Source organism: Macrosteles quadrilineatus, unplaced genomic scaffold (genome assembly GCF_028750875.1).
Source record: "Macrosteles quadrilineatus isolate MER2022 unplaced genomic scaffold, UCM_ALF_1.0 Scaffold_1__1_contigs__length_201487025, whole genome shotgun sequence".
In the NCBI taxonomy this organism is placed as follows: Eukaryota; Metazoa; Arthropoda; class Insecta; order Hemiptera; family Cicadellidae; genus Macrosteles; species Macrosteles quadrilineatus.
The window spans coordinates 158,206,162-158,222,885 of NW_026542594.1; the positions used below are offsets into that span (position 1 = coordinate 158,206,162).

Consider the following 16,724-nt stretch of genomic DNA (forward strand, 5'->3'; position numbering starts at 1 on the left):
ATTTAAGTCAACATCAATTAATTCAACCTTAATATTATTGATATAATTGATTTAACGGTTTCTACACTTTCAACCTTGACCAAACAAACCACAAACATTACATCTTAAATGATTATAATATATAACGGCAACATATTACCCAACATTTATTTATTTTACCAATTAAAGAGTTTAATTGCCATATTAAATCAGAACTATCAATGCTAGCGCAGGCGGCCGCTCGGTGCGGCGCTCGCGACGATGTACGGGGCAAAAATGTACCGTGACACACTATCGTACATCGGACCGTACATCGGACCGATCTTTTCTTTGATCTTTCGCCAAAAAACCGCCTCCAGAGCGCTCGTCTCCCTGCTCGGCCTGATGTCTTGTTCGGCATCTTGATCGGTGTACGGACCCGTGACACACTATCGAACATCCTCCCTTCGACCTCCCTTCTCCCTTCTCCCTGCTCGGTTCGGGGTCTTGTTCGGGGAAAAGATCGATAGTGTGTCACCGTCTTAACTCTAGATCAGTAGACACTCACACAATTACATGAACCATCCACTCTGTGTGGCTATACATAATGTTCCTTCCCAGAAACACTTTTAAATACATTATTTCACATATCGAATGAACTATCCATACCTAGCCCACTCTTAAGATATCTAGCCTCACAAGGGTTTGAAGGGAAAACGTTTCCTTTGTGAACTCAACAGCATCGTAACACCTTCAAACTAATTTGCCTCCTCCATCCAATCTCACACAACATCAGTTTCTCCTGTGAGTGCTAGATCAGATTTGGGATGGACTCCTATCTGACTCTTCCAACATTTCTCTGTCTTTGATCATTGGCTGCCCAACCATAATAAATGGTTGTCTATTTGATGAATTTTCTTTCTTATTTTTTTACAACGTTCATATTACACCCAATATTCTTTACAGTATGTTCAGTGTCTTTGTTACTAACATTTAATTGGAACCAGTGGATGTATTTTAAATCAGCAGAGTTTGAATTGAAACGCAATGCAGTGTAGCAGCTTTCCATAATACCTCAGTAAATCAATGATTTTTTAAATAAAAATAGCATCAATTAGCCTATTTACAAGAATATGCTTCAAACCAAATCAAGACCTGTTTTACTGCTTTTGTACTGAAATTTGGCTAGCAAAAATCCCAAGGGAATTATTATACAGAATCAAGGAACTACTTATAACAGTTTGTGCAATTAATTAGACTAGTGTCCCTGTTGCTCGAATTCGAGCAATTGCTTAGTATTACAGCTGCATTATTTTAAAACGAATAACAGACATAATTTCTGATGACTTTAAAAGATTTGACTCAAAGATTATGGAAATACTCAAGATGTACATAACAGATCGATATAATCAACATTTCTTGTATATATCTTATCATTTTTCAAAAGCTGATCTGGTTTTTTAGTGTTTTCTACAAATAGCCTTACTCATAGCCGCATTAGGTTGTCAGCTCTTTCAATGATTACTAAGAAATTCAGTGTTAATTCAGTTTTCTTTTTACTATATCAATTTATTCAGGCTCTCTTGCTTTTTTCCATTGTAATATTTACGCCAACCCAAATTCAAATAGGAAATATTTCATTTCAACCAAGTCAGTAAATGTTTGTAGCAAACTGTTAAATTAGCAAAAGTATTGACTGTTTACAAATAACATATGTTCTTCTTCTCACTTTTAATTTCTGACTATAGCTGGAGTTCATAACAATGTTTGTTTCCCATGTTATGGAGAAATACGAAAGATGTACATAACAGATAGATATAATCAACATTTCTTGTAAATATCTTATCATTTTTCAAAAGCTGATCTTGTTTTTTAGATTTTCTACAAATAGCCTTACTCATAGCCGCATTAGGTTGTCCATAAAAACTATTATAAATAAATAAAAAATATTTCTATTTCTCCTCCTTGGTGGTGTTCTATGGCTTTCCTATGTTTCCATAGTTTGTAAATCGGCTATTTCAATTATTACTAAGAAATGTAGCATAGTGTTAATTCAGTTTTCTTTTTAGTAGATCAATTTATCCAGGCTCTCTAGTTTTTTCCATCGTAATATTTACGCCAACCCAAATTCAAATAGTAACTATTTAATTTCAACCAATTAAGTAAATGTTTGTAGCAAACTAACTGTTACATCAGCAAACTTATTGAATGTTTACAATTAACATATGTTCTTCTTTTCACTTTTAATTTCTGACAACAGCTGGAGTTTAATAGCAATTTTTGTTTCCCATGTTAATCTTAAGGAGAAATACGAAACTTTAACGGGACCCAGGGCCTCACCCTCTAATTATTTCCCTAAAAAGAAAGTTTCCTGCACAACTTCACGCTACGCTCTTTCCAATGACACCAAGAACATGTAAATCGGTTAAGTAGTTTCGGAGGAGTAATTGTCACAAAAAACCTGCTTGCGTATTAAATAAGTATAGATGCGCTATAGATTTTGTATTTTATTAAACCTATTAGCTACATAGACATTAAGTGAGTTCTTCTGTATACTTACAAGGGACATCCTTATATATAATACGTGAAGGCGATTTCTACGAAACACTACTCCTCCGTTAATAATGGATGGATTTTTACAAACTATGTGTCAAAATTAAGTATTTTTTGTGTAGACACCCCCTTTCACCAATTCCTGTAATAAAAGTCCTCGGGCTTTGCCCCACAGACCATCAAAATCCCAATGTATTGCTTATGAAGAGAAGATGTTGTTTACTTAAACAGACGAATATATGTATTAATTACAGCTGTTCATAGTAAACACATACGTACAAGAGCGTTCGTTTTCAGTTTCGACAACTGGAGTGGAGTGATTGATTATATTATCTTTAAGTTTACTCTTTTAAGTCATAATTTAAGGAAATAATTATGACTGCTATTCGTTTTGAAATTTACACCTGTAATACTTTGCGATTGCTCGAATTCGAGCAACAGGCGCACTAGTCTTACTTGATTACTTGATACTTACCTTCTTTCTTTTACACATAGTTTGTCCTGGTGCCAAAGCCTGTAAACAATCAAACACTTAGTTAATTGTTCTACGAAAACAGAAAAATAATGTACAATATCAATGGGTTAATATTTTTGTGAAATCCTAATCCAGTTCTTCATAGAAGAACGTTAATGAAAAGTGCAAATAAGAATCAAACTTTCACTTCAGAGAGACATTTTTTGTACAAAATAGGAGTAATGTTCTCTAAGTGTATAGAGAGTTCTGATAACAGACGATTCTTGGAAAGCTGTGTTCTGAAAGTTTCCAATTTATACATGTATTTTCAATAATTGTGTAATTTGATAACGTACAAGTTTCATCGTGAAAAACTTAAAAAAAGTGGTAAATATTTTTCAGTCAAAACAATCTCTTCTTAAAATGTAAAATGTTAGCTAAAGAAACAGATGATCTAAAGTCATCAGCTGGAATGCAGGTTATCTAAATCACGGGTCACACTAGGCTGGCATCAGCGGCGAATTGAAAGAAGCCGCGACTGTCAGCTTAATGTGACCACAAAATTCACCGGTGACACTGAGCTGACTCAGCCTGGATTGGTGAGCCGGTGATGCTGGTGCCAGCTGCTGATCACCAGCGGATGGCGAACAGCCTAGTGTGACCCGTGCTTAACCTATTTTCTACACTCATCTTGCATTTACATTCAATTTTAAATAACACATTGTTTCGGTCTTATACTTAAGGTAGTGCCTTTTGTACTCCATAATCATGAGCAAAAAAGCAAAATAAAATAAACAACAAAACAAAACCGCAAAATCTCAATCAAAGAGTCATCTTAAAGTAATGTTTATTAGAGCGGAGGCTGGTCTATACGCCCCCTCCCCCCACTGTGGGAATTTTTGAAATATACATTTTTGTGCTCGTATTGACATGTACTAAAAATATCATGATAGTTAGTTAGAATCTATTATATTATTAAAGTGATACAATCAAATTTTATGTAAACGGTTAAGGTCATTTACCAAATAAAAATATAGGCATATGTCACATCAAAATGAAGCTTAGAGTGTGTACATTTGTCGAAAAGTATTGATATGGACGAATTTCCTAAGGGCTCTGCCCCACAGGCTGATTTCCAAAGGGCTACGCCTGGCATACTTCCAAAGTTTACATGATTTAATTTAATTTAGTTAATGAAACAGCTGGTCAGTACAACGAACTGGTGTTTGTTTATTTACTCAAAAAAGATGTTTGTGATGCTATATGTAGATTTAGGAGGGTTATGTTTGGTTTTAAAGAAAGGTTGTATACGTTTTGTAAAGTATTGCTCAAAGTTTCATTTTTTAATTTATATAGTAAGCTACATATGAAGAAAAGAGGCTTGACTATTGAAGAATTATGGTAAAACATGTCATTCATGAATCATCAATATGAAGTAATTGATGCTATTGCTACATTAAGGTATGTTGTCATATTCTTATGGATCTATTAACATCAAAAGTAGGGGTTTGAAAGTAAATAGGTTTACGCTTTTAAATCAGTTTATATTTTCAAACTAAATCATAGAGTTGCCGTTTTTAAAAACACACATCAGAATTACTTTAATAGCTCTCTAGGTCACATTTTTATCCCGTTGCAAAGCACGGGTATAGCAGCTTGTATATATATATTTTAAAAATATTGTTTTTCTTTTCAGAGTTTGTTTGGCTCTTCTTCTACACGACCGATTTTCATGATTGAGGTCTCAAATTGAAGGTATTAACGCACAGATTTCACATCAAGCATCTGCATATACGAGTATTTGTCTACAGTTCCACTCGGCTTATTTGTAAACAAAATTTGCTCCCCATTTATTTTTTATGTGAGTTAAATTTGATTTTTCTTTTCCGAGTTTGTTTGGTGCTTCTATCCGACCTATTTTCATGATTGAGGTCTCAAATTGAAGGTATGTACGCACAGATTCCACATCAGCAACTTAAAATGTATACCCTTATACAATAAATAAAATTAAAGGAAAAATATTTAACCGCCAGCTAGAAATTCACGGACGCTGTTGCAACATCTCGAAAGCAACATGGACTTAAGTTTTCACTTGAATCTTAGGTGGTCTTTCTCTAACTTAAGATCAATGAGAAGACTATTGAAAAGTTGAATTCCTTTTTACAAGAGGTGACGTTTAAAATATGACGTAGAGTGTTTGGGAATTTTACAGTTGATCGTGGAGCGCAGGGGTTAATGTAGGAATGAGAGTCGACATGAAACTTGGAATGGTTTTGCCTGACAATGACAGCGTCTCAAGGTTGTAGATGGAGGGAAAGGTTAAAATTCCAGATTAGCTGAAAACCTCCTTGCAAGAATGGCGACGTGGGAGAGAGAAAATGGTTCTTACTGCGTTCTTCTGAAGAGATTATTTGATATGATTTGTTTTGATTAGTTGATTGCGTAGGACAGGCCCACAGTTAGTTAGCATTGGAAAATGAAAGTATGGTGAAGTCTTCAGATTGTTCTCACTGAGACATGCAAACACATAAAATGAAACAAAGTGAGCAAATTTTGCAAGTACTGTACTTGACACTTTTGAACAATACATTAATGCCCTTGAAGTTGAAAACTGTGATCAGAATTTCTAGATGGTGTGTTTATCATCTGGAAGACCTGTCCCCGAATCAGTAGAAGGCAATTTACTCAATGTAGATAATCTAGGGAAAGCTGCCTATTAGTTGAGATAAGAGCTGAAAGAAATATTTAGGTACTGGAGTTTGACTGCTATCCCAGGAACGTGATATTAGCCTTGAGAAGCTGATGGCATACCCATTTGATCCAGTACCATGGGCATTAGCCACTGCCGATGGATGTAAAAACAAAAACAGAAAAGGCCAAACTTCTCTATGTTTTGGAGAGCCAGGGTATAGTAGATTGAACTTCCCAAGATAGAAGAATGTATGTATGTAATTGGCGGTATGGCTTACTTTAAGATTCTTACTCCAGAAACCTCTGGTGAACTAGCAGAGATTGTCTTGAGCCGCTTTCCAAAATTCCAGCAAGATAGAGTTTATTATGGATACCTATTTACATGTAGGCTATCTATTAAAAACATTGAAAGAGAGAGAAGGGGATATGGAGATACGTTTTTAAATGAGAGGTCCTAAAACCAAGATCTCATGGGATTGGAAAAAAATCCCTAGCTAATGGCAATAACAAGGAACAACTGATTAACTGCTACATAATGAATGGGCTCAGCACAAATATGCATATATTCAAACGAGCTTTGATGCACGTTTCTATAGGGTAATGTAACGTAAAGTACTTTTTGGTGATATTTTTAAATTCATCCCCCACCCCCAAACAGGGCTGCTGAGGGTAACTTAAAAATGTTTAAATGACAACCCATATCAAGTGTAGCACATAATTTTAAAGAGCTTTAAAAAAGAATAATAATGTCACAAATCCAATTTTGATACGACAAATTTTCCAAAAGTTATGACAAGAAGTTTTAGACGTTAAACCTTACATTCTAGTTAAATTAACGTCTAAAATTTCATTTATTAAAATGGAATCTATTAAAATCTCTTTCCAAGAAAGTATTTGTTAAACCTAATGTTATTTAAATAGATTGAATTGAAAATCAATTCAGGCCAGTATTGGGCCATCAACCTTCTGGCTAGTAGGTTACAGCAAGCTACGCTAAAAAGTTTTAACTTTTCAATCATCAAGTTTCTTTTAAATAAATTAAACACCAGATTAACAAAAAATAAAGAGTTTTGATAAAGATTTCGTATAAAGAAACAATAACCAACCACAATCTAATTACAGAAAAATGTCACCAACATTTTACAAGAGCAGATTTATAACCCTGCTAAACAATATTAAAAAATCATAAACCTTACCTTCAACATGTTTGTATTAGAATCTAAAGGCTCAAGTTGATCAACGCCGTCAACTGGTCCACCATGTAATCTCTCCTTAATGAGCAGAAGCTTTTCTTTTAGACCTATGATCATTCCTTGAATTTGTTCTGGATTACGAAAATTATTCTCATCCGTGCCCAGTAATGGACCATGCCCATCTTCAATAGAAGGTCCCATTCCTTCAACGGGATATGTAACTTTTACAATTCTTCTCTTGAACCAGACACCAGGCTTAAGTGGCATTTGGTAACTTTGAGCCTGAAAAAGTATAGTTAAATTTTACAGTAAAATCTTTGAATCTTATATTTGAACAGTATGAATTTATTGAGCGGAAGGAAGCAAAGCTCTTTATGATCAGCTTCAATACAAACTTTCTAACACTTACACTCAATAACGGCTGAACATATTTCAGTCAAACTTACCAAGGTTGTTTCAACAAATGTTTGGAAGGTTTGAGATGAAACAATGTCAATTTTTGATAATGCCTATCTTATATAGGCTATTAAAAAAAACTTGGTTCTTCTACCCGACCGATTTCCATGATTGAGGTCTCAAATTAAAGGTATGCACGCACAGATTCGCCATCAAGCATCGGCATATAATTATCTATAGTATCACTCGGTTTATACGTAAACGAAATTTGCTCCCCATGTATTTCTTATGGGAGTTCAATTTGGTTTCTCTTTGCCGAGTTCGTTTGGCTCTTCTACCCGACCGATTTTCATGATTGAGGTCTCAAATTGAAGGTATGCATGCACAGATTAGCCATCAAGCATCGTCATATATTTATCTATAATCCCACTTGGCATATACGTAAACGAAATTTTCTCCCCATGTATTTCTCATGGAAGTTAAATTTGGTTTCTCTTTGCCGAGTTCGTTTGGCCCTTCTACCTGACCAATTTTCATGATTGAGGTCTCAAATTGAGGGTATGCATGCACAGATTAGCTATCAAGCATCGGCATATATTTATCTATAATTCCACTCGGCATATACGTAAACGAAATTTGCTCCCCATGTATTTCTTATGGGAGTAAAATTTGGTTTTTCTTTGCCGAGTTTGTTTGGTTCTTCTACCCGACCGATTTCCATGATTGAGGTCTCAAATTAAAGGTATGCACGCACAGATTGGCCATCAAGCATCGGCATATAATTATCTATAGTATCACTCGGTTTTTACGTAAACAAAATTTGCTCCCCATGTATTTCTTATGGGAGTAAAATTTGGTTTTTCTTTGCCGAGTTTGTTTGGTTCTTCTACCCGACCGATTTTCAATTTTGAGGACTCTAATTGAATGTATGCATGTACAAATTGGCCATCAAGCTTGGGCATCTATTTATCTATGATCCCACTCGGCATATACGTAAACGAAATTTGCTCCCCATGTATTTCTTATGGGAGTAAAATTTGTTTTTTTTTTTGCCGAGTTCTTTGGCTCTTCTACCCGACCGATTTTCATGATTGACGTCTCGAATTGAAGGTATGTAAGCACAGATTTGCCATCAAGCATCGGCATATAATTATCTATAATCCCACTCGGTGTATACGTAAACGAAATTCACTCCCCATGTATTTCTTATGGGAGTAAAGAGTAAAATTTGGTTTTTCTTTGCCGAGTTCGTTTGGCTCTTCTACTCGACCGATTTTCATGTGTGAGGTCTCTAGTTGAAGGTATGCATGTAGGCCTACAGATTTGCCATCAAGCTTGGGCATCTATTTATCTATGATCCCACTCGGCATATACGTAAACGAAATTTGCTCCCCATGTATTTCTCATGGAAGTTAAATTTGGTTTTTCTTTGCCGAGTTCGTTTGGTTCTTCTACCCAACCGATTTTCATGATTGATGTCTCGAATTGAAGGAATGTACGAACAGATTTGCCATCAAGCATCGGCATATATTTATCTAGTATAATCCCACTAGGCTTCCACGTTAACAAAATTTTCCACCCATGTATTTCTTAGGTGAGTTTAATTTGGTTTTTTACCCGAGTTCGTTTGGATCTTCTACCCGACCGATTTTTATGATTGAGGTCTCAAATTGAAGGTATGCACGCCAAGTTTTCTAATAAAGCATCAGCAAATATTTACCTACTGTATTACTCAACCAAAACACATCATTTGATTTATTTTCTAATTCTTACTTCAATTTAATATGGCTTTCATCTATAAGCTATTTATTCAAATTTCAAATTATTTATTTATTATTATTTTATTTATTCAAATCAATCAAATTGTACGATTATTTCTCGGATATTATATTTTTTTTAATGCCGAAGAGCAGCACGGGTCCTATAGACTCAAAATAATCAGTAAATTATAGGCTTTAATTTGAGCTATCGATCGGTTGAATCAGCTCAAGATACTGTATTACTCAATCAAAAATCATAAATTTAATTATTTCTCGGATATTGTATTTATTTTAAAGCTGCAGAGCAGCATGAGTCCTCTCGTATAATATAAAAGTAACTTAAAGTTTAAAATTTTTAGCATTGGCCTTATGGGTTGCCATGATGGTTACAAAATAACGACGTAAATGTACACAAAGATACATAGCCATAGCATATTATAGCATCATAGCATATTTTTAAAATGAAGCAAATAAACAACCTAAACACAGTACGAATGAAAACGTTTTCTGATGATGACAAAAAAAAAATGTTATTTGATCATACTGATAACATTTTAAAGGTACAGAAAAGTATACATTTTTATTGTTGTGTTGTTAAAAAACGTGTCCTTACCTTTTGTGGTTGATTAACCATGGCCATTGTTTGCTGTAAACACACAGGTAAAAAAATTAGACTTTATTAATTCAAAACTAGTACTTTTATAAATTAAATAGATAGTTTTTGTTTTTTTTATCTTATTGGTCAAAATCTTTTGGGAATTGGCTGAGTATTCAGGTTTGCTATGATTTACACATGTATTCATTTTTAACAAAAACTATCTATTTTACAAAAGTTTGGCAAAAGGTAACAGCTAACATTAAAATAAAGTTTTATAATAGAAAATAACAATACATTTTATTTTTTTATGTTACAGGTTTTATTTAAGGTACCTATTTTGGAAGTAATAGCATGAGCAAGTCCTAAAATGTCACCAAGTGTGTACTTTAAGCGCTTAAAAAATAGGTAACAACTTCCTATCAGATTTGGGATCCAAGACAGACCAAAATATACTTGCATAGTCAAATTTCACAGGAAATAAATTTCCTCCACTGAACCCCCCCTAAATTTTGATTTTATTTAACCCCATCTTATTGCACATCTTCACCATACAGGGACCCCCAAACCAAATTTGATTATTATTCTAGGTTGTATATTTTGTGAGATGTAGTGATCATCTGTCAGTCAGTTGTATTTGCCTTTTATACCGATGTCATGATTGCTACAATAGTTGTAAAATAGTTTAGATTTACAGGGACTAATGTTTATTAATTGAACTCAATTGTAAAAAAATCAAAAACATTGCAATTATTATAAAGCAAAAACCAGTAAACCTAATTTTGGGCTGAATATACTTAAGGTGCGTTTTCCTCCAACTTCAGTAACCGCGCTGCGTGCTACGCGATTAATCCAAAGAACGCTGCGTGGCCAGGAACAGCGTGATTAAAATTTTACGCTGCGCAAAAGTGTTTTCCTAGAAATCCAGCAATGCGTTGCGTAACAAGCAGATTCGTGGTTTCCACAGTAGCGTTCTGCTATGGATCGGAGAAAAGTATGATGAAAGTATGTGATTTTTAGTTATATGTGACTCTATTCTGATACTGCTATGTATTTATACGAATAAAGTTTATTTTGAGTTTGACTTTGACTTAGATCTAGGAGCCATGAGGGTGCTTTTAGTACTCTTATTAATAGGCACCTGATAGACAATGAAGTCAAATTTAGGGAAACTTTTTAATTTAAGTAAAGTCGATTGCGGTAATTTTGTTGGCCTATCCCACTCCAAAGCTTGTCCTTCTTCAAGTTGTTTTTAAAATCAGGATGGCTCATTTTCCACAGAATTTCAAACTCGGACACACAGTCAATTAATAAACTGTCATAATCAACAGTGAACTTGGTAACATCACTACAACTTATCGTTTTCTCCATATTTCCAATGTAAACAATGGCCCAGTTCGGCAGCGTGGTTCGCAACTGACTGCTCTCGAGGCAGTGGTCCCAATCACGCTGCGCGCTGCGCACTGCGCAGTTTGTGGTTAGTCGCGCACCGCGCCGCTAGGAAAACAGTCTCATTAGTTTAAAGGGGATCGGTGGTTCCGGCAACCGCGGAGCACGAAGCACGCAGCGTAACAGGCTTAATCGCGTCGCTAGGAAAACGCCGCTTTAGTGTGTTGAAAGAATTTTCACTACCAAAACTTAAAATTCAAAGATGTTTCAAGTTTTCCGGCTTTCCTTCACTTTGAGTATTTTACTATGTTAATGCTATAGGACTACTATTTGATTCAGTAAATAAAATGAAAATGAAGATGTTTTGAAATTGAACATATTGTAGTTAACTTACTTTGGCAACGTTTAAAGTGTCCTGTACCGGAGTCACCCACTCGTCACATCTGTCCTGTTACAGGTTAATCATATAAAATTAAATTATCATATTAAATTGATTATTCATATTAAACAGGCTTTTACACAAAATATGGAATAATAAAGGAGATACAGAAATTTGTGTAATGGAAATCTCAGAGTAAAAAAAAAAAAAAACGCAACTTTGTCTTTTAAAACTCATTTGACAGAAATTCTCTTATTTCCGCCAATATTTTTATAGTGACTTCTCCAAAAATGTTGCTCTTTCAAAATGTCTAGGGCCTTATGAGTAATGGCCTTTTTTGTAATATCTTCAACCAATTTGGAACATGATTTAATTTTTTTTACTATTATTAAAGAAACCATAATTAAAAGTAGTGGGAGATGCTGTTTAATGACAAAACGAGCTTATTTAATGTTCAAATCCCTGGTTTCCTTTTCACAAGCTCAAAAATAGAGTATGGTATGTGTTGTAAGTCTATGTTTTTTCGATTTTTTCAGTATCCTTCGCTTTTTGAAAAGTCAATATTTATTATGTACTGGGATCACAACTGGAAAATTATTTTCAAACATTTCTTGACACTAAAAATATTTTTTAAGGGAGAGAAAGCAGAAATGATAGGATGAGCAGGCTTACCTTAAGAAATGTAGGCATCCCACTTCACTACAGTAATACAGAAGAGACCAGTGAAAGACTCCAAATATCTGTGACTCTCCATATTGACCATATTGGCATATTGAGAAAGGTACCAGTGGCCTTGAAATATCCAGTGTTTATTTTGGGTTTTCTTCTTTGTTTCTTTGTAGTGAAGTTGTATGCCCACATTTCTTAAGGTAAGAATGCTTATCCTATCCTTTCGCTCCCTTATTCTCAGGCAATAAGCTCTTTCTCTTCAAACCATTTTTAAGTTTAACACTTATAAAACTAGGTCTGACAGACCCACGGGAATTTTCACAAACGCATGTTGGCAACACTGTTTACTTGGGGGATTCCCCCAATACCTTCCCCCATTTTCCTCCCCTACCTCTGTTGATATATTGTTTGTTCATTTTTCGTGGGTGCTGTGACCTTGACAGGTACAGTACATAACATGCCCAGCTCAGAAAGCCCAGCGTTAGTGTATTTTAAAGCAGGGTCTCACAGGCCTAGGGTTTCAGTTTTTGTTTTTTTTTAAGCTGGGTCCATTATTTTCAAATGGGGTCTCACAGACCGGGGGTTTCGGTTAGCGTCAGCCTGGGCAAGGTTTCGGTATTAGTGTTTAAGTATTCTCCATACTATCTACTCTTAGGGTCTTGTGAAAACACCATATTGGGTTTTTTTTTTACAATAACTTCCCAAAAACATCAAACCTCATTGATACAGTGATAATAATACAATATATTGCTATATTAGGGTGATAATTATTGGTATGGTAAATAATAAAAAATATGTCAAAGCACATAAAAATGTGTTTGCTTTTTCATTAAAAAGTGTCTGTAGAGTGTTTGTGTGTATTATTGAAACATTAAGAGAGAAAAATGAATAAGCCATGTCACATATAATATAACCCCTACTATAGCTCGGCCGCTTAGAAAACAACCTCCTCCAGCATTGGTTTAGCATTAGCGCGCAGGTCGTTTTCTAAGCGGCTGAACTATAGTAGCCTAGGGGTTAACAAGAAGAACAGAATGGAATGATGTTTATTTTACAATATTATGAATTATTTACGTAGATCAGCTGTTGTTAATATTAAATGTATATAGGCTGGTAGAAATAAAGATTAACTAAAAGTTAAAAGAACTGAAAATACTCGCGACCTTGAAGTGTCCTCACTTCAACAAACACAGAGCAATACACATTAACACAAAGTTTTGTTGTAAGTTAGCTATAGCAGCTGGTTGTTTTTTCTACTTCTGCTTTTCAAAACTATACCATCTCTGCTGGGGTACAACCATAGGAATTAAATATAGACCGTCAGCTGTGCTGCGGTTACCATAGCTTCTGGCGCAAACCGCTGGGAGCGCCATGTAGTTACGGCGTACGCGCTACGTAAACTACAGCGGTGTGCGCCGGAACCTATGGTAACCATGGTAACCACAGCACGGCTGACAGTCTATATTTAATTCTTTTTGTCTATGGTACAACATAACAACTGTTAATTGAGAGCACTGAAGACCAAACTTGTTGAAATGGTGATGATCAGAGTTTTGAAGGATCTTTGGTGTTTCATGATGAGATTGAGGAACAGAAGTTGGTCATTCTTGAGAGTTTGAGACCCATTTCCTCAACTCAAAGCATCTTAGTTTCATTAGTTCAATGAGTTGAGATTGAAGAGTGAGCACTTCTTCTGTAATTTGTGATGAAGAGTAGCCATTAATCAGAGCTTCTTCATTGGAAGATACAACCCACTTGACTGGATTGCTTGACTGTCTTTAGTTTTGCTGTGGTTGCACTGTAGGTTGGGTTTAACAGCACTGTCTGTCGGTTGGACACCAACCCGGTCGGTAGGATGGGTGACAAACATTATCGGTAGGATGGATAACAGCACTGTCACTTGTCAAGGTAGTTGAGCTCACTGTGGTATTTCTTATGTATTTTGTTCCAGGTTGTATGAGCTGGATGCCTTTGATTTGAAACTCACTTGATGAGTTCGGTTTGGTTACATTTCCTGCAGTAGTTCTCTTGAGGTTGAGCTGGACTGACGCGCTAGGATGGGCGCTGCCCATCTTTAGGCGGGAATGGGTTAAGGTCTTGAGTTGCAGTGTTTCTTATTTTCTTTAAACGAGTTTTAATTAAATACGTTTGTTGTGTACATGTTTTCACTGTAAATTCACTTTTTGGAGGTGCCATTTTACAATATTAATTAAATGATGTAGGGTGTTTGTGTGTATTAATGAAAAATTAAGAGAGAAAATAAGAAAATGAGTAAGGCACGTGTTTATTGATGTGTATTGTAAATAATGCTTCTTTTTACAATATTATGAATTGATTAACACAATGATCATAGGTAGCTGTTGTTATTAATTTGAACAGGCCAAAGAAAATATTAGCTAAGATAAAAGAACTGAACATTGTCAATCAGTACTTTTTGTAATTTGGGTTGAGTTAAAAAAAGCACCCTGTATTATTCACCTTAATCTAGGTATTATTCATCTTAATGTAAATATTATTAATACATGAGTGGACTTACCATGTCAAGTAAATATTCTGTGGATTTTGTATTACACTGCAACATGAAAAAATAAATAAAATAATAATACAAAAAAATCAAATAACCTAATTAAGTTTGATACAAACAAAACTATTAAAAAACATATAATTGTACGTATTGCCCCTACCTACTTGCCTATAGTTTGTTTGTCCTTGAGTGTGTTATGTATGTCAGAAAAAATAAAGCCAATTTTACAACATATGAACAATTGAACAACACCAGAAAAAAAAACAAAAACATAAGTCTTACCTTTTCACAATTCTAAGCTATTTAAAAATAAACTATCCTATGCCGGTTTTGTATTTTTATAAACATATTCCAAAAGAAATATTGAATATAGAAAATCAAAACAAGTTCAAAAGTGAACTCAACAGTTTTTTTTATCAGAAATGCATTTTACTCTTTTGCTGATGCTACATAACTGTCAATAAAAACCTGAACAACCCGATGCAATGTCCTTAGTTGGATTAAGGAACTGTGGCGCTATTTATTGTTTTGCTGTAAATAAAACAAATAAAGACATTTTGAATTTGAATGCCACTAGTAATTTTCATTTGTGTACGTGTTTCTAAGCCAGTGGAAATTTTACCACTGCAATTTTTTAATTTATTTTTGTTTGAAAGGGAACAGTCAAAATCCCGTTATTGTTACTAGCCTATCTAACATTGGCCTGTTTGTTAGATAGCATCATTTAATTCATGTCTGAATGGCAAATGGCATCCCATAGACAATTAACATGTCTGCTTGCACATAGATTTCGAAAGTGGTTTTTGATGATATCATTCAAAATGTTGTAAATAATTTATTTCTGGCCTAAAAACGTGTTTCATACAGTTACAACTGCCAACAAAGTTCTAATTACAATACGTAAAATAGTTAAATTGAAAGTTAAAATGGTTTACAGTGAGCCTTATGTGTTAACTTTAACTCTTGGCAACAAAAATCAAAAACATCAACAAAAGAACAGCAAACAAAATAAATAAATACGGTATAACAGCTGAATATAAAGAAACCCTAAATCAAAAGAGGTTTTTAATTTATGGCTGGAGGACACTGAGATGCTTTCCTTACAACTGGAGTTGGTACACCCGCAACGCCAAGCAATGCTAGGTCCTCCTGGTACTATTCAATAATCACCTCACACAAGTCAAATGTGGGCCTAATAACAATATTTTATTTTGTTCACTCAAAATGTATCAGTTGTATCACGAATAGTTACTAGAAAAATACCGGTATGGATCATAAACATAAACAAATGACGTTTTTGGCCCGAAAGTAAACAAAACCCCTACCGGTATACTAATAGTATTCATTATTTAATTAACATATAGTTTTGTTTACTTTCGGGCCAAAAAGTCATTTGTTTATGTTCATGATCCATACCGGGTGTTTTCTAGTATTTGTGAGCAAATATTTCTGGTGTAAATGTACGAAATGTACCATGCTTGGGTTGGGTAAACTTTAGAAATACCATTGAAAACACTTACGTTTCAATTGAGATAAAACACCAAGATGGCAATGATGACTTAGATTTTGAACTCTTTCTTGATAATTCTTGTAGATCTTGTGGAACAACTCTATAATACTTGGATTTTAAACCTTGTTTGTTATTTATGCACTGTATTGATGAAATGTTGTGCTTATGTACTCCTTTATTGAGAAATCATATGGTAGAATACAACTGGAAAAAGTCAAACCATAGATCATAACAACTTAGTTTAAGCATTGACTTTAGATCCTGTACTACGATTAGGTAGTTTTTCTTTTTATTAGCCTATGCTATTGTAATGTAATACAGAAGTCTGTTTGGAAAGTTATTTTAGTTTGGCTATTATGAAAGTAAAAACGTTTTGTCTGAAGGTTGGGATGAAATTCAAATTATGTTGAAAAGAAAGTGTAAAACTTCAACAAAGATTTGCTGAAGTCAAAACTCTTTTATTGCATTTACCGGGTAAGGTTCACGAACTCCAAAATTTACTAACTCCCAAAGTAAAATTTTAAATAAACAGAGCAATTCACAAACTCCAAATTTTAAATAAACCTTGTTTCACAAACTCCAAAAGTGAAATATATTATAGACTGCAATGAATTTAGTAGAAGGATTTGCAATAAAAATTATTTAAATTCCCC

At 34.5% G+C, this 16,724-nt stretch overlaps 1 protein-coding gene across 1 annotated transcript in view; it reads right to left on the reverse strand.

Annotated features, from left to right (window-relative positions):
- Nucleotides 1-16,239, reverse strand: part of LOC128988370 (galectin-9-like) — a 55,481-nt gene extending 39,242 nt beyond the window's left edge. Inside the window, exons 1-6 of the mRNA XM_054409613.1 lie at nucleotides 16,082-16,239; nucleotides 14,574-14,609; nucleotides 11,384-11,437; nucleotides 9,619-9,651; nucleotides 6,853-7,131; nucleotides 2,987-3,025 (exon numbers count right to left, since the gene is read on the reverse strand). Of these exons, the coding sequence (XP_054265588.1) occupies nucleotides 2,987-3,025; nucleotides 6,853-7,131; nucleotides 9,619-9,651; nucleotides 11,384-11,437; nucleotides 14,574-14,576 (408 nt within the window). The 5' untranslated portion in view covers nucleotides 14,577-14,609; nucleotides 16,082-16,239. The remainder of the gene's footprint in view (nucleotides 1-2,986; nucleotides 3,026-6,852; nucleotides 7,132-9,618; nucleotides 9,652-11,383; nucleotides 11,438-14,573; nucleotides 14,610-16,081) is intronic.
- Between the last annotated feature and the right edge of the window lie 485 nt (nucleotides 16,240-16,724).